At 42.4% G+C, this 15,904-nt stretch overlaps 1 protein-coding gene across 1 annotated transcript in view; it reads right to left on the reverse strand.

Annotated features, from left to right (window-relative positions):
• depdc7a (DEP domain containing 7, paralog a) overlaps positions 1-15,904 on the reverse strand; it is a 56,936-nt gene that overhangs the window by 37,406 nt on the left and 3,626 nt on the right. The window contains exons 2-4 of the mRNA XM_073049825.1: positions 5,994-6,420; positions 4,159-4,277; positions 2,608-2,788 (exon numbers count right to left, since the gene is read on the reverse strand). Of these exons, the coding sequence (XP_072905926.1) occupies positions 2,608-2,788; positions 4,159-4,277; positions 5,994-6,420 (727 nt within the window). The remainder of the gene's footprint in view (positions 1-2,607; positions 2,789-4,158; positions 4,278-5,993; positions 6,421-15,904) is intronic.

Raw genomic sequence — 15,904 nt, forward strand, 5'->3', positions numbered from 1 at the left:
AGGCCACTAGGAAGGAACTTAAGGAAATTAAGAGAGCCAGAAGAGGCCATGAGAAGGCCTTGGCGGGCAGAATTAATAAAAACCCCAAGGCATTCTACAAGTATGTGAAGAGCAAGAGGATAAGATGTGAAAGAATAGAACCTATCAAGTGTGACAGTGGGAAAGTGTGTATGGAACTGGTGGAAATAGCAGAGGTACTTAATGAATACTTTACTTCAGTATTCACTATGGAAAAGGATCTTACTGATTGTAGTGATTACTTGCAGCAGACTGAAAAGCTTGAGCATGTAGATATTAAAGAGGATGTGCTGGTGCTTTTGTAAAGCATCAAGTTGGAAAAGTCACCAAGACCAGACGAAATGTAGACGACCAGGCTACTGCGGGCGGTGAGAGGGGAGATTGCTGAGCCTCCGGCTATGATCTTTGCATCATCAATGGGGATGGGAGAGGTTCCAGAGGATTGGAGGGTTGCGGATGTTGTTCCTTTATTCAAGAAGGGGAGTAGAGATAGCCCAGGAAATTATAGACCAGTGTGTCTTACCTCTGTGGTTGGCAAGTTGATGGAGAAGATGCTGAGGGGCAGGATTTATGAACATTTGGAGATATATAATATGATTAGGAGTAGTCAGCATGGCTTTGTAAAGGGCAGGTTGTGCCTTAAGAGCCCAATTGAATTTTTTGAGGAGGTGACTAAAAACATTGATGAAGGAGGAGCAGTAGATTAGCGTATATGACTTTCAGCAAGGCATTTGATAAGGTACCCCATGCAAGGCTTAAGAAAGTAAGGAGGCATGGGATCCAATGGGACATTGCTTTGTGGATCCAGAACTGGCTTGCCCACAGAAGGCAAAGAGTGAATGTAGATAGGTCATATTCTGCATGGAGGTCAGTGACCAGTGGAGTGCCTCAGGGATCTGTTCTTAGACCCTTACTCTTCATGATTTTTATAAATGACCTGGATGAAGTGGAGAGATGGGTTAGCAAGTTTGCTGATGACACAAAGGTTGGAGGTGTTGTGGATAGTGTGGAGGGCTGTCAGAGGTTACAATGGGACATTGATAGCATGCAAAACAGGGCTAAGAAGTGGCAGATGTTCAACCCAGTTAAGTGTGAAGTGGTTCATTTTGGCATGTCAAATATGATGGCAGAGTATAGTATTAATGGTAAGACTATCGGCGGTGTGGAGGATAAGACGGATCTTGGGGTCTGAGTCCATAGGTCACTCAAAGCAGCTGTGCAGATTGACTGGTTAAGAAGGTGTACGGTGTATTGGCCTTCATCAATCGTGGAATTGAATTTAGGAGCCAAGAGGTAATGTTGCAGCTATACAGGACCCTGGTCAGACCCCACTTGGAGTACTGTGCTCAGTTCTGGTCGCCTCACTACAGGAAGGATGTGGAAGCCGTAGAAAGGGTGCAGAGGAGATTTACAAGGATGCTGCCTGGATTGGGGAGCATGCCTTATGAGAATAGGTTGAGTGAACTTGGCCTTTTCTCCTTGGAGCGAAGGAGAATGAGAGGTGACCTGATAGAGGTGTACAAGATGATGAGGCATTGATCGTGTGGATAGTCAGAGGCTTTTTCCCAGGGCTGAAATGGTTGCCACAAGAGGACACAGGTTTAAGGTGCTGGGAAGTAGGTACAGAGGAGATGTCAGGGGAAAGTTCTTTTACTCGGAGTGGTGAGTGCGTGGAATGGGGTGCCGGCAACGGTGGTGGAGGTGGATACAATAGGGTCTTTTAAGAGGCTTTTAGATAGGTACATGGAGCTTAGTAAAATAGAGGGCTATCGGTAAGCCTAGTAATTTCAAAGGCAGGGACATGTTTGGCATATCTTTGTGGGCCAAAGGGCCTGTATTGTGCTGTAGGTTTTCTATGTTTCTAATACTTGTGTTGTCCAGCACAATCCTTGCTGATTTTGTTTGACACAAATGACATTTCACTGTACACTTCGATGCACATGAATAAATAAAGCAAATATGTTTACATTTTCACAGGACAATCCAACAATGCTCCAAATTCCATTCCTTCTAGCATATTTATTGTCCTTAGAACAACCAGACTGATCTTTGCAAACACCAGTGGAAACTGGTATGGAAACTCCAACGCCCTTAAACAAAAAAGCCCCAAAAAAATCATACAGTAGTGGAAATGGCCCACAACTCCCCACCAGAACATGCCCTTTTCTTGTTGCAGCGATCAGGAATGAGGTACAGAAGCTTCAGGACTCACCACCAGTTAATACTCCTCAACCATCAGGCTCTTGAACCAAGGGAGATAACTTCACTTGCTCCATCACTGCAACGTTCCCACAACTAATGGACTCAGTGTCAAGGACCCTTTATCTCATGTTATCTATATTTCCTATCGTACTTGCTCAGTTTGCACTCTGGTCAAATGCCCAAGTAGGGTGGTCTTTCATCAATTCTGTTATAGTTATTATTCTGTAGATTTATTGTGAATGCCCACAAGAAAATGAATCTCAAGGTTGTATATGGTGACACATGTACTTTGATAATGAGTTTACTTTGAACTTTGACAATGCCACAGCTTTAGGATTGATTATGCAGAGGATGCAATAATTACCAGCAGCTATTATAAATACATACTGAGAATCGCCAAAAGCCTTGAGGATTTCCCGATCCAATAAGCCACTGGTAACCACACTGCTGCTTGAATTCTCTGATTTTGTCCGGTGCTCTTTTCTGTCCAGAAGTGAGTCTAAGACTGGAAGCTCAATAAGCTGCAGGAGACGCAACATTGTTTGTTCCTGCCATATCTCATTGACGACTGCAACAAGGAAATTAAAAGAGTTTATGGCAGCCATCTCAGAAATGTTACTGAATCTCAAACAATAGCTTGAAAACCAGCCCCACCTTCTACTCAAAATTTTGCTTTGCAATTATCATCAGGCAGAAGGTGCCGGAGCTTTAGGTCCCACGCTACCAAGTTCAGGAACAGCATCATCCTACAACCATCAGGCTCCTAATCTGGCATTATATTTAAAACAGAGGTTGATAGGTTCTTAATTTGTCAGAGTGTCAAAGGTTACAGAGAGAGGGGTAATAAATCAGCCATGATGGAATGGTGGAGCAGACTTGAAGGGCCAAATGGCTGGTTCTACTTTTGTCTCATGGTCGTGTGCTGGGTCAACTTCCTTGTCTGCTAGCAACTCTAGTCCTGTTCCGCAGGAGTTCATTGTTAACTAGGACAGAGGGTCAAGTTTGTTTTGGACTTGTGTGATGTTATAATTGGGTAACACAGAAGTGTAGCAGTTAGTGTGATGATATTATAGTGCCAGCAACCTGGGTTCAGTTCCTGCCGCTGCCTGTAGGTAGCTTAAATGTTGTTCCCATGACTATGTGGATTTCCACACGGTGCTCTGGTGTTCTTGCACAGTTTAAAGACCTACAGGTTAATTGGTCTCATGGATGTGATTGGCTCGTTGGGCCAGAAGGGTCTGTTACTGTGCTGCATCTCTGTCATCAGACATGGCAAAGTCCCAAGGATCAGCTAGGAAATTACAGGCTGATAAGCCTGATATCAGTAGTGGGCAAGTTATTGGAAGGCATTACATATCCAGTCCCTTGTATGTATTTGGAAAGATGGACTGATTGGGGATAGTCAATAAGAATTTGTGTGTGGTAGGTCTTGGCTAACCAGTCTTCTAGAGTTTTGATGAAACTACCAGGAAAGTTGATGAAGATAAGGCAGTGAATGTTGTCTACATGGTCTTTAGCAAAGCATTTGACAAGGTTCCAAATGGGAGGCTGGTCAAGCTTCAGTCACTGGGATTCATCGGGGGTGGGGGGGGGGGGTAGTAAATTGGATTAGACTTTAGCCTCATAGAAGAAGCCAGGAAGTATTAATAGATAGTTGCATCTCTGGTGACCTGTGATTAGTGGCTTGCCACAAGGATTGGTGCTGGGTCCATTTTGGTTTTGTCATCTACATCAACAATCTGGATGATAATGTGGTAAAAAATGGATCAGCACATTTGCTGATGACACCAAGATTAGGAGTGTTGTGGATGTGAGGAAGACCAAAGCTTACAGCAAGGTCTGGACCAGCTGGAAAAATAGGCTGTTGGTCAACAGCAACAAGTCTACATGTCATTCAGTCTAAAATGCTGCTGTTATTCAACACCAAGAGGCACTTACCTGTTGGAGGCAGACGTGAAGTTTCAATACGAGAATTCACCGGTTTTAAACTCAAATTATCAAGCAGTTCTACTATTGAATGGTCAGAGCTTGTATCTGATGTGGGAAAGTTAACTGGCCTACAAACAAAATTTTAATTTGTTAGAATTGTTAGCTCAGCACCAGAAACTGGCATAATACCATTGCATTCATATTTTTCAAATCTTCTCAGTGCTAAAAATGACAAAAATGGGTAGAATGAAGGAAAATGGGCTTGTCTGCTTCATTTTTAATTATTAATTTAAGGTAAAGCAAAACTCTTGTCAAGAACAACAAAGTCAATTTTCTGAAATAAAACACCTTTGCTCAAGGGTTTAATTAAAAGCAGCACATTTGAGATTACATTTCTAAATGCCAGTTCATTGGTATGATTAAAGGTTGGGCAAATGAGTGCATTTGGGCAGGAAACTGCATAGCTTCACCCAGCCCAGAGACGTTGCCACAGCAAGAAACTCAGTGGGGAAGAACCATGGTGCATAACGAAAAATGGGGAGACAATTGTTCCATCACATGTGGCAGGTGATGAGGGGGACATTCACTGGAGAGCACTGTAACAGGTTGCATAAGCATCTGATATGGAGGGGCTATTGTACAGGATCATAAAAAGCTGCAGAGGGTTGTAAACAGCCAGCTCCACCATGGGCCCTAGCTTCCACAGCATCAATGACGTTGTCGAAAGGCGATGCCTCAGAAATTTAGCATTAAGGAATTGATCATCACCCAGATTATGCTTTCTTCTCATTACTACCATCAGGGAGGATGCACAGAAGCCTGAACAGAGACACACACACACAATGCTTCAAGAACAGCTTTTTCTCCTCCGCCAGATTTCTGAATGGTTAATGAATGCATGAGCACTGCCTCACTTTTTGTACCACTTATTTTATGTTTCTTTGCACTGAAATATTGATGCAAAAACAAATTTCACAACATATGCCAGTGATAATAAACCGGAAAGAATTAAGAAGCATGTTAACAACAGTTACAAAATTAAGTAGGCAGCTACTTTCAGAGGTGAACAAAACAAGAGTTTCTGCAGATGCTGGAAATCTGAAGCAACACGCAAAATGCTGGAGGAACTCAACAGGTCAGGCAGCATCTATGGAAATTAATAAACACCCAGCTTTTCACGCTAAGACCCTTCAGGGCTGGAAAGAAGGGGGAAGAAGCTGGAGTAATGTGGGTGGGAGGGGAAATGAGAAAGCTAGATGATAGTTGAAGCTATGTAGGTGGAGGGGATGACTCAAGCTGAAGGTGATGGGTAGAAAAGGTAAGGGCTGGAGAAGGAATCTGCTAGGAGAGTCAACCATGGGAGAAAGGGAAGGAGGGTATCCAGTGGGGGGGGGGGGTGTTGATAGGTATGTAGGTGAGAAGAAAGGGCAGGAGTGGAGTCAAAGTGGGGAATAAAGAGGGAAGAGAAGGGGGAAAAATTTACAGCAAGTTAGAGAAATCTGTGCTCATGCTATCAGGTTGGAGGCTAGCCAGACAGAATGAGGTTGTTCATCCAATCAGAGAATGGCCTTATCATAGCAGTAGACAAACATATCAGAATGGGAATGGAATTAAAATGGCTGACCACTGGTAAATTATGCTTTTCTGCAGATGGAGCGGTTGCTCAACAAAGCCATTCCCCCAATCTACGTAGGGTCTTACCAATATACTGTAGAGGCTCCATCAGGAGCTTTGGACACAGCAGATGAATTCAAGAGTAGCCTGGTAAACTGAGATTCTGTGCATATTTCTATACAGTTCCTTTACTATGAGTACCCTCCACTGCAGAGACTAAATGACCTTACCTGCCAGCCCATCCATTGAATCTAGAGGTTAGTTGTACTTGAGGAGACAAGGCAGTGTCCGAGTTCTCTTTCACAGTATCAATCCACTTATGCATTGTAGTAAACCTGTATAAACTGTAGCTACTGTCCTCAAAAGGGCACTCTTTCTTAACTTTGCCAAAGAGTTTTGTACTGACTCCTTCAAACACCTTATGGTCCATCAAAGCTTGGCAGAGTCTCACCACTTTTGGTCGTGTGATCTCAGCATCAAAGTACTTATTCTGCAGAAGGTGACTCAGGAGGATGTCCACAGCATCCGAGCCGAGGAAGCAGTCATTGTGGGACTTCAAATTATGTCTGCGCCGTTTAACCTCCACTTCTGACTGAAGGGTGAAGATTATATTACACCAAATGCGAGTTGCTCTGAATGGATGAACCGTTGGCAAATCTGGAAAAAAAGAGGAAAAAGTTAGCAAAGGCAACTCTTGAAACATATGCCTTTGCACGTCCAGGTATGGTAATACCAATAGCCAGGAACCAAAGACCACAGAAAGTGGACAGCTTAGTCCACTGGCAAGGCTCTCCTCACTACTGAGCACATTTGTGGCAGCACTCCTTGCAAAAGAGCATTTTTTTAAAAAACCATCCAGGCCATGCTTGCTTCTTGCATCAGAGAGGTGGTACAGGAGCTTCAGGTCCCATATCATTAGGTTCAGGAACAGTTACAACCCTACAGACTTTTAACTCCTGAACCAGCGTGGGTAACTCAACACAACTCTGAACTAATCTACAGCCTAGACTTAAGGACTCTTTACAAGTTACATTCTCACTTCTGCACATTGGTGTTTATCTGCCTTTTGTTTTATGTAGAGTTTTTCATCAATTCTATTGTATGTATTTCCTGTAAATGTCCATAGAAAAATGACACTGCACCCCTCCTCCTCCTCCCCCCCCCCCCCCCCCCAAGATGTCAGCAGTGGAAAGGGTGAGCAGCTTCCAGTTCTAGGTGTCAAGATCCAAGTACCTGCCCTGGGCCCCAACATTGACACAATCATGAACGGACACTAGCAACTCTGTTTATAAGTTGGAGGTTGGATATGTCAAAGCCAGAGGTTGATAGACTTGATTAGAAAGGGTGTCAAATTTTATGGTGAGAAGGCAGGAGATTGGGGCTGAGAAGGAAAATAAATCAGCCATGATGAAATGGTGGAGCAGACTCAATGGGCCAAATGGCCTGATTCAGCTCCCACCTCTTAAGGTTTTATGCTCTCTTCTCATTCCTACCACCGGGGATGTGGTTCAGGAGCCCGAAGACATTTAATGATTCAGAAACAGCTTGCTCCTTTCTGCCAAATTTCTGAATGGTCCGTAAACACCACTTTTTTTTTTTGCACTACTTAGTAACTTTTAAAAATTTGAAGTCTTTGCACTGTACTGCTGCCATAAACATTCTACATCAGTGATAGTAAACTTGATTCTGATTAATACTATGAAGGGGAATTTCCAATGTTTGATAAAGCCACCTGAAGGTTTTTTGATAAGATCATAACTATTTCAGCAAAGCCACCCAAGAAGTTTACTAAAAAGGGAAAAATATTTGGATGGCAAATAGTTTCCTACATTGGGATTTCCCATTATCATTTCCATCAGGAACAAAGGATAAAAAATAGGACATTCAACAGTCTCAATATTCTGAAACACCCGAGTGCAATGTCCTTCATTACAAGTAGTACTGTTTGTGGCGTGAGAATTTAAAAGGTAATCATTGGAAATTTGGATTTTCAAGTTTGCTGTATTGCTCAGTATCATAGCCCATCATCCATCTCAGTATATCGAGAAGGACAGCACGGTGGTGTAGTGGTTAACACATTGCTGTACTGCACTAGTGATCACTGATTAGGGTTAGTATGATCTCCTTATGGCCACGTAGGTTTCCTCCAGGTGCTCCAGTTTCCTGACATTCCAAAGATATACATGGTAGGCTTAGTGAGTTGTGTGCCTACTATGTCTTTGTCCAAAATGCTGACTATTTTATACCCCTCCAAAGATGCTGCCTGACTTCCTGAGATCCTCTATTTTGTGTGTTACTAACCACAGTAGTTCATTGAAGTGTCATCATTGTTGTCGGGGAAAAAAAAGTAAAAACACAAATAGCTAGATCTCAAACAGCAGAGAGGCAACTAAATAGTCAACATTTGTGAAAAACCATTAAGCAGAGGGCCTGGGAACAATGCACGACTTCTCAAAAGATCTTTGGATCCTGATGGAACTACACAAGTGCTGTTCTCCCTTGATACAGTCAGACTAGATATTCTGCACTCAAAATATTTGGATTGGAACCAAGGTTAAGTGGACCACAGATGATACTCAAGAACCTTCTATCAAGCCAACATTAAGCCGAATCCAACCTTGGTCTCATCTAGGCAGCTGGCTTTCTTTCCAACAATAAATCAATATATCAAATAGGTACTAGATTTGGGTTAAGGGCATGGAGTTAATCCAAAATGCCCCATTTCTCCACTAATGATCCAACCAGTTTAAGTGACATTATCCCTCTGCGGAATCTTTAATGCAATCTGTTTGGATGGTACAGTCAGCAACTACATGCATCCCAAGGAACTCTTGGATTACTGAGGTACAGCCACTTAACGAGATCATCCAGATTCAGAGGGATCAGAAGGCAAGCATCTAGCTTGGATTGTGCATAACAGTGTTGCAATAGGCCAGTAATGACGGACCTTGCTGATGCCACTTTCATCTGTACCATGCACTCTAGATAAACGCCACAATCCATCTTAAAACTTTTGTCAGTAGAGCAGGAGATCCTTCATTTTCCACAAGACATAGCAGCAGAATTAGGTACATCAAGTTTACCCGTCATTTGATTATGGCCAATTTATTTTTCCTCCCAACCCCATTTTCCAGGTAACCTCTGACACCCTTACTAACCTTTTATAAATGCACAGGAGACATATCTGGACTGGTTGCATCACAGCATGGTATGGAAGCATAAAAGCCCAGGAATAGAAAAGTCTGTAGAAAGTGGTGGATACATCCTGGTCCATCATAGGCAAAGCCCCCTTCCACCATTCAGCACAGTTACAAGGAGCGCTGCCACAAGAAAGCAGCATCCATCAAGGATCCTCCCACCCATCATCGAAGCCATGCACTCTTCTCACTACTACAGTGAGCAGCAGGTACAGGAGCCTCGGGTCTCACACCACCACATTCAAGAACAGTTATTACCTTCAACCATCAAGGCCCTGAACTAGTGTGGGTAACTTCACTCACCTCAATACTGAACTGATTCTACAACCTATGGACTCACTTTCAAGGACTCTACAACTCAATATTATTTTACTTTTTTTATAATTTGCACTATTTGCTTTTTGACACATGGGTTATTTGTCGGTTTTTATTTATGTATAGTTTTTCATAAATTCTATTGCATTTATTTTCCAGTAAATGCCAGCATAAAAAGTATCTCAGTAGTATATGGTGAAAGATACACGTTTTGATAATAAATTTAATTTAATTTTGACATTGATTCAAGATCCTATCAACCTCGACTTTAAATCTACTCAATGATTTGGTCTCCGCTGTTGTTTGTGGCCACAGATTCACCCCCCGCTAAAGAAATTCCATCTCATCTGTTGTAAAGGGACATCCTTCCATTAGGAGGCTGTGCCCCCTAGTCCTAGATGCCCCTAGATGACTAAAGTTGGGATTTTCCTAAAAGATGCAGGGAGATTTTACAGGTTCTGGTATCAGGCAGGTTACATAATATTTCATAAATCAAACAGTACAGATTAAATAAAACATCACCTTCTGGGAGAGCTGAAGGTCAAATTTTGAGTCCATGGGTTCACATTTTCAATGTGAATGAAATATGTTCCCAACTGAATCACTGAACAAATTCAAGGTGGAAATGGTAGACATTTAACCTACAAGGGCATCAAAGAGTTTCTGGGAGAGAACACATGAATAGGCCAATTTCAGACCCTTCAAGCCTGTTCAGTCTTTCATCATAACGGATTATCTACTGACTGCAGAAAAAAATGACATCTTCACTCCTATCACCCACCCAACCCTTAGTGACTCTTAGATAGGCACATGGATGTGGAAAATTGTAAGGCTATGTACAAGGGTTAGAATGATCTTAGTTGGTTTAAAGGTCAGCACAACACAAGGCAGAGGACCTTATGTTGTACTGTGCTGTAATATTCTATGTTCCACAGGATCACAACTGACCCTCTGTTTTCACCATGTCGTGAACCCATTTTTAAAACCTGAAAATATTTGTGTATCCACAATCTTTGAAGCAAGAACCTCTAACCCTTGAGGAGAGTTGCCCCATAGGCTGGAGTGCCATCCCTATAGGATGACAACCCTGGTTCCTGGCTCTGCCATGAGGGGAGGAACCCCAGTCGTGAGTGCCCAAGGTAAATACCACGTGGCCAGATTGTGTTCCAGCTACATTGTATTCTACAGGTTTGCAGATGATATCACCATAGATACCACCACATAATACATCAGCAGTGTGGAGGTTGAGTGTTTCAGGTTCTTAGTGGTTAAGATCAATAGCCTGCCTTGGTCCAACCACAATGATATTACACCCAGGAAAGTTCCGCAGTGCATCTATTTCCTCAGGAGGACAAAGAAATTTGGGACATCCCCATGGACTCTCACCAGTCTTTTTTTTTATTGATCACAATCACAGGAACCAACCCCCCCCCCCCACCCCCCATGGACTCTATATTCTGAATGCCTCAGTAAAGCAGCCAAAATACTCAAAGACCCCACCCCCCCCCACCACACACATTCCTCTCTGCTCCCATCGGGCAGAAGATCAAGTGTCTGAAAGCACATACCACCAGGATCAAGTATAGCTCCTGTCCCACATACCAAATCTTTGAATGGACCTCTGTATGACAAGTTGGACTCTGCCTCAATTGGCCCTGATCTTGGACTTTACGATTTATCCGAAGTATACTCTTACCATTAGCTTTTACATTGACATTGTTTTAGCCTTATTCTGTATCAATGAACTGTATGAACAATTTGCAAGCTTTTCCCAACTGTATCTTGGTACATGTGACAATAATCCAATACTAATTCATCTCAGACCAATATTTAAGGAGATTTCCTCATCTAATCCCAGAGAGTTTAAGAATGGTAGGTGCCTGAAATTCATTCCTAGGGCAGGTCAAATTAAAAAAAAAAATAATCAGGGTTATTCGCACTGATCTACACTCAGCAGCCACTTTGTCGTGTTCATCTACTCATGAATGCAAATATATAACCAGGCAATCACATGGCAGTAATTCAACCCGTAAAACCATGCCATATTGTCAAAAGGTTGTTATTTTTTCAGACCGAACAGCAGAATGGGGAAGAAATGTGATCTAAATGACTGACGTGGAATGATTGATGGTGCCAGATGGGGTGGTTTAAATATTTCAGAAACAGCTGATCTCAGATACTCATGCACAACAGACTAGAGTTCACAGAGAATGGTGCAAAATACAAAAACCATCTAGTGAGTAGCAGTTGTGAAGGGCAAAACACCTTTTTAATGAGAGAATGGCCAGACTGGTGCATGCTGAGGGGAAGGCAGCAGTAACTCAAATAACCATGCGTTACAAAAGTGGTGTACAGGAGATCTCTGAAGTGGATGGACTACAGCAGCAGGAAACAAATATACATTCAGTGGCTTTTTTGGTACAGAAAGTACCTAATAAAGTGGCCTCAGTGTACATCATAAACTGTCTTGCCGCAGCAGTACAGTGCAGAACAAAAAACTTATTACAGTGAAACAGAGCAAAAGAATTAGTCATGTTCATGGACTACTCTGAAATCTATTGGCAGAGGAGAAAGCAACTTGTCCTAAAACAGCTTCGTGATACAACTGAAGTTTAGGGGCAGTTAAGACAGCCAAATGAATTGGCTCAGAATGGAGGGATGTAGACCATATGCAGACAGAAGGGATCAGTTTAATTTAGCAAAGTTGGGTGCAAGCTGAATTGTTGTGGCTGGACTCGGGGCCCCAGAACATATCACAGGTGATAGAACCCAATGTTTGGACGACAGTTTCAGTGCCAGCTAAATTGCAGGAGTCCAGGCCTCAGTGTATTGCAGCAACTGAACCCATTGTTTGGATGACTTAGGCACCAGGCCAGATGAAGGTCAGGGTGTTGGGGCCAGAGGTGAGGGACAGGCTGCTTCAGTTTACTGCTCTGCAGCTTTTACTCGGCTCTGCACCAAACTCTTTCACGGACTTCATTTCAGAACACTATTTGCTCGTGTTTATTATTCGCACGATTTATTTTTTCTCTGCAAATTGGGTGTTTGATGATTTTTTTTTTCAAAATAGTTTTTGGGCTTCCTTGTTTTGTGGCTGTCTGTGAGGAGATGAATCTCAAGGTTGTGTAAACTATACATATTTTGATAATGTATTTTAAACTCAACTTGAAAATTGAAATCAGACATGGGCCAAAGGCCCCATTTCTGTACTGTTCCTTGTTCTCAAGCCCAATCTCCTCATGCCAAAATCCAATCTGTGCTTGAACTCCCAAGATCAACTGCCTTGGATATAGACATGTACACAATATGGGTGTGTTCTCACCAAGGTTCACAATTGAAAACATACAAAGAAATTTCTATCTCCTTTGCTTACAATATGAATATGCACCATGCTGGAAGGAGTACGATTCCAAACATGCACCCACAAGACTTATTCCCAGGCCTACTGCATGCTGCACCAGTGGTTAGTAATGCCTGCAATGTTAACCACCACACTTGCAGGAATATTTATAAGGTGGCCGCAGTTAATTTTAAAGTAAAAAGTTTCTTCCTCCATCCCACACCCTCAATCTTAAGGCTATAATTTGTGATCTCAGCAAATGGGGAGCTGCACACCAATTTCATTACAGGAAATGGCCGAGTGGCCAAGCCAAGTGGTAAACATTCTCGGGGTTTCTGACATTGAGGAATAATGGGAAAAACAGAGGTTTGTGCTGTAAGGGACATCATCAGTCCATAATGTGTTGAGCAAGGATCTTGTCTGAGTGATACTGAATTAGAGGTAAAAATTAGCTTTCTTTGTCACATTTGCATTGAATCCATGAAATGCATAAATATTGTCCTGGGGGTAGCCTGCACGTGTCGCCACGCTTCCAGAGCCAACATAGCATATTCAACTTTCTAACCCATTAACTCGTATGCCTTTGGAATGTGGGAGGAAATCAGAGGACCCCACGTGGTCATGGGGAGAGCATTCTGCAGACAGCAGCAGGAATCGGAGTCATCACGAGTGGCAGCTGTGAAGTGTTGCACTAATCACTACACAACCATGCTGTCCCAACAACTTAATTGTCTTTACAGAAAAATGACTGAAAGGCAAAGCCAAGAACTATACATTTTTTCAGGATTTCTGCCATTGAGGAATGATGGACAAAACAGAAAAGGGGTTAGAGTTGCTTAATCAGTACAGAATGTAGTTAGAAAGATCTCATCTGTGTGAATAGGGATGTTGAGTTAAAATTGGTGTCAGTGACAGCAGTTCAGGCAGCAAACACAGAAGGGAGTTGCAGAAGGCTAAGGTCCCACAGCACCAGGTTCAAGGAACAGCTACCCCCCTTCAACCATAAATATGAGATTCTGCAAATGCTGAAAATCCAGAGTGCTAGAGGAACTCAGCACTCAGGCAGCATCTATGGACAGCAATACGTTTTGGGCCAAGACCCTTCATAAGGACTTCTCATGAAGTCCTCAAGGGTCTCAGCCCGAAATTTCAACTGTAGTCCTCGCCAAAGCTGCTGAGTTCCTCCAGCACTTTGCTTTTCTTGATGAAACCTGCACAACCCCAATCATGACAGTTCAGTAGTACTTCGACCATTTTGCACTAAAATGGACGGCTCCAATTTTTCTCTTGAAAAAAAATATATACACTAATTTGTTTTTCTTGTGAATTATTTATTTATTTTTAAATCTGTGATGCTGCTGCAGGTAAGTTTTCCATTGCATTTGTCCATCTGACAAATTAAACTTGACAAACTTCTGAATAATTGGTGTGACGTAGAGCAGAGTACAAACAGGAAAATTAAGGGTGCATTTAACAGAGATAATGCAATAATCATAGGGGACTTTAATCTGCATGTAAGCTAGGTACCGGTAAATATGTAGGCTTATTCCTGGAAAGTTTGCAGGGCAGATTTCTAGGTCAGCCTGTTGAGGAAATAACTAGGGAAGAGGTTATTTCAGATTGAAAGCAGCCTAGTAAACCACATCATAGTTGGAACAGCAATTTTAACTCACAAGATTGCAAAAAGTTGGAGTTGTAGACTCCTCCGAATGCATCACTCCCCATAAGTAGATTCAACATGAAGCAATTCCTCAAACCCCACCATCCAGGCCATGTTATCTTGCAGTTAAGATTAGGCAGGAGACAGAAGCCACAAGTCCCCACACCACCAACTTCAAGAACAGAAATTAGAGACCTTAAGGATGAACAGGACTGACAATGAAAGAACCCAAAACATAATCAAGAATCAGACAAAGCTTTAAGGAAAGCTTGGTGACCTACAGAGAATTAGTGGTATTTATGATGGAGAATACAGAATCTTCTGAAGAGCTTCTTCACTCAGAGGGTGGTGTGAATGAGGAAGTGGTGGATGTGGATTTGATTTCAGCATTTAAGTTTGGATAGGTACATGAATGGGAGAGGTATAGAGGGCTATGGTTCAGGTCGATAGGACCAGTCAGATTATTACTTTGGTATATACGAGATAGACCAAAGGGCCCATTTCTATGCTGTAGTGTGCTATGACTTAATGAATGGCAGAAACAAATATTGTGACAGTGTGATGCAAAGTAGAAGAAAGGCCTCTGATCCATTAATATGCACTGACCATTGGGCACCCACTAACAAGCCCTACATTAATCCCTTTTCTAATTTCCACAAGTTATCATCAACTCCCCCCCAATTCCACTCCAACCCCAAATTAGGGGAAATTTGCAGTGGCCAATTAACTTACCATACGGCACTCTTTGGGATTGAGGAAACCTGAACACCTTGTGTCTTCACAGAAAGTGACAAGATCTCTCAGAAACACCGGAGCACTAAAGGTCCAGCACAGACGGGCAGCACGGCAGTGTAGCAATTAGCTTAACGCTAGTACCATGCCAGTGACCCAGGTTCCATTCCCACCACTGTCTGTAAAGAGTTTGTATATTGTGCCCGTGATTGCATGCATTTCCTTCAGGTACTCTGGCTTCCTCCCATAGTCCAAAGATGTACGAGTGACCGTTAATTAGTCACATGGGTATAATTGGGCAGCATGGGCTCATTGGGCCAAAATAGTCTGTGACCTTGCTGTAACTAAATAAAACAAACAAAGATGTAAAGAAATTACTGAGACAAAACTCCCCAGAAGGTAAAAGTCTAAACTAAAATGCCAAGTACTTAGAGAAGTACAGCACAGAAACAGGTCCTTCAGCCCATTTAGTTAATACTGAAACCATTTAAACTGCCTACTCCCATCAATCTGCACTTAGACTATAGCCCTCCATATCCCTACTATCTATTTACCCATCTAAACTTCTCTTAAACATTGAAATCAAGTTTGCATAGACCACTTGTGCTGGTAGCTCATTCCACACTCAACTTTCTCTGAAGATTCCCCTCATGTTCCCCTCAAACTGCTTGCATTTACCCTATCTATACCACTCAATTTTGTATACTTCTCTCAAATCTCTGCTCAATCTTCTACATTCTAAAGAGTACTCCTAACCTACTCAATCTTTCCTTACAACTCAGGTCCTCCAGACCCAACAACACCCTTGTAAATTTTCTCTGCACTCTTTAAACCTCTGCAGATAGGTGACCAAAAATGTATGGAATGCTCCAACTTTGGTCTTACAACTTCAGCATA

Source organism: Hemitrygon akajei, chromosome 6 (genome assembly GCF_048418815.1).
Source record: "Hemitrygon akajei chromosome 6, sHemAka1.3, whole genome shotgun sequence".
Lineage (NCBI taxonomy): Eukaryota > Metazoa > Chordata > Chondrichthyes > Myliobatiformes > Dasyatidae > Hemitrygon > Hemitrygon akajei.